At 38.3% G+C, this 2,025-nt stretch overlaps 1 protein-coding gene across 1 annotated transcript in view; it reads left to right on the top strand.

Moving 5' to 3' along the window:
- The window catches only part of LOC101861659 (serine/threonine-protein kinase pakD), a gene marked incomplete at its 5' end in the record, with an annotated part of 10,978 nt that overhangs the window by 5,061 nt on the left and 3,892 nt on the right, over positions 1 to 2,025 (top strand). The window contains 1 exon segment of the mRNA XM_013082199.2: positions 1,529 to 1,637. Within this exon segment, the coding sequence (XP_012937653.1) occupies positions 1,529 to 1,637 (109 nt within the window).

The raw sequence follows: 2,025 nt of genomic DNA, 5'->3' as shown, positions 1-2,025 counted from the left end.
TGTGTGTGTGTGTGTGTGTGTGTGTGTGTGTGTGTGTGTGTGTGTGTGTGTATGTGTGTGTGTATGTGTGTGTGTGTGTGTGTGCCTGGAGAAACACCACAAAATTGTTAAAATGGGAATTTTAAGTTATCAGTTGTTTCTAATATGAAATTCAATGCTGACTGAATCCACTGCTTTTTTTCACTTTTGACATAGCTCAAATTTTCAATAGATTAGTCAAGGAACAAAAATATTTCAGAAACAAAGCTTCGAAGCTTTACATTTTTGTTCACAAAGTATAATATCCAGTCTTCAAAATAATTAGTCTTTGAACTGTTAAAAAAGCCGAGTTAGGTCTAATCAAAAACATATATTTCTGTCTCAGAAATATTTTTATCAAAAATCTACGTTTTTCAACCAGTATAAAAATGAATTGTTATTTCTTCTTGGTCTTTTCAGCCCTTTGCTGAAACCCAATATTGCAGAATTTTTGGGGTGGTTATTCGAGCAGACATACATATCATATATTTATTTCATTTTTTGAATGTTGTTGCTGCTGCTGCTGTTTTCGTTCCAGCAACAGCTGGGCTCCCACCATTCTGTTCAATGTCATGTTGTGGTCAGAGAAGGTTTTGTGCAGTTACTGCTGTATTCCATAGGGAGTGTCGTCGATGTTAGGTCTCGGGGAAGGGAGGGGGGGGGGGAGGAGCAGCGTAGCTCTGATATCATTTCGAGTTGCACACTTGAATAGGTGATGATCCACGGTCTCATGAGTCATGTCACGATGGATTCTGAAGCTGGTCAACTTTTTGGCATAGAGTAATTGATGTCACTTTAACGCCTGATCATTTGCTTATTTTTTTAATAGAAAAAAACCCTTCTATCGTGAATAGAAGGCGAGATACTTGCGATTGAAGGAGATGGGGGGTTGAATGGTTTCAAAAGTAAAATTAACGAGAAAGTGTCCGGCAAAGTTTGGTGTCTGACAAAGCTGTAGTGTCCTTGGAACCAGCAAATTATTTTTTTGTTTGTTTGTTTTTTTGTTAGAGAGGGGGGGGGGGCTTTGAGCAACGTTTTTCAGTAAAATTTACACAGTAAACTGTTGTTTAAATGCAACACAAAACTAAATAGAAATTGCCTAAAGAGCAGAAAAATGTCGGCTTCTTCGATGTCATTATTTAATGAGCGCATTATTTCCCCCACAATGCCACATATGTGTATAGTCATAGAAAGGATTCATTTGGGGAAATTCTGTGTTTGTTCTGTTGCAATGGAAATTCAGCTGTTTATTATGGCTTTATTCAGAAGCGGAAGCTATTCTTAATGCAGCTTTTATAGTAGATAAATTTGGGTATCCCGTATCACATTCAGACTGGGTTGTGCCTGACTGGCAGCGTCGAAGTAGCCTGCCTCCTAAATTGTTTGAATTGTATCGATCTGGACTTAGAACATTTCACAATCGTTTACAATTAATAGCTGGTGAAATATTAATAATCATACGTATGAATAATTTTTAAACAAATATGTGTTTCTTCTCTTCCAAAAACAGTCATGCATTGTTTACTTTGAGCAGTCGGTTCGTAGCATTATCAAGTTCGCCAAGACTGTACCGGGCTTTAGGGATCTCTGTCTGGACGACCAGGCGATGATGTTGAAACGTAAGCAAATAACGGGACTAATTTATGCGTTAGACTATAGAAATATTGTTGTTGTTGTTGTTGTTGTTGTTGTTGTTGTTGTTGTTGTTGTTGTTGTTGTTGTTGTTGTTGTTGTTGTTGTTTGAATTCATAACATGTGTCGCAAGGTGGTGGTAGGGGTGTGATGAAGAAGAAGAAGAAGAAGAAGAAGAAGAAGAAGAAGAAGAAGAAGAAGAAGAAGAAGAAGAAGAAGAAGAAGAAGAAGAAGAAGAAGAAGAAGAAGAAGAAGAAGGAGGAGGAGGAGGAGGAGGAGGGAGAATGGATAAGGAGAAGTGGACGAAGAGGAGTGGAAGAGGAGGAGGAGGGGAGGAGAAGGAGAAGGAGGGATGATGATGATGATGATGATGAT

The sequence above is a fragment of the Aplysia californica genome, unplaced genomic scaffold, assembly GCF_000002075.1.
Source record: "Aplysia californica isolate F4 #8 unplaced genomic scaffold, AplCal3.0 scaffold00163, whole genome shotgun sequence".
Classification (NCBI taxonomy): domain Eukaryota; kingdom Metazoa; phylum Mollusca; class Gastropoda; order Aplysiida; family Aplysiidae; genus Aplysia; species Aplysia californica.
Note: the sequence above shows the minus strand (reverse complement) of the source record. Positions and strands in the feature narration are given on the sequence as shown.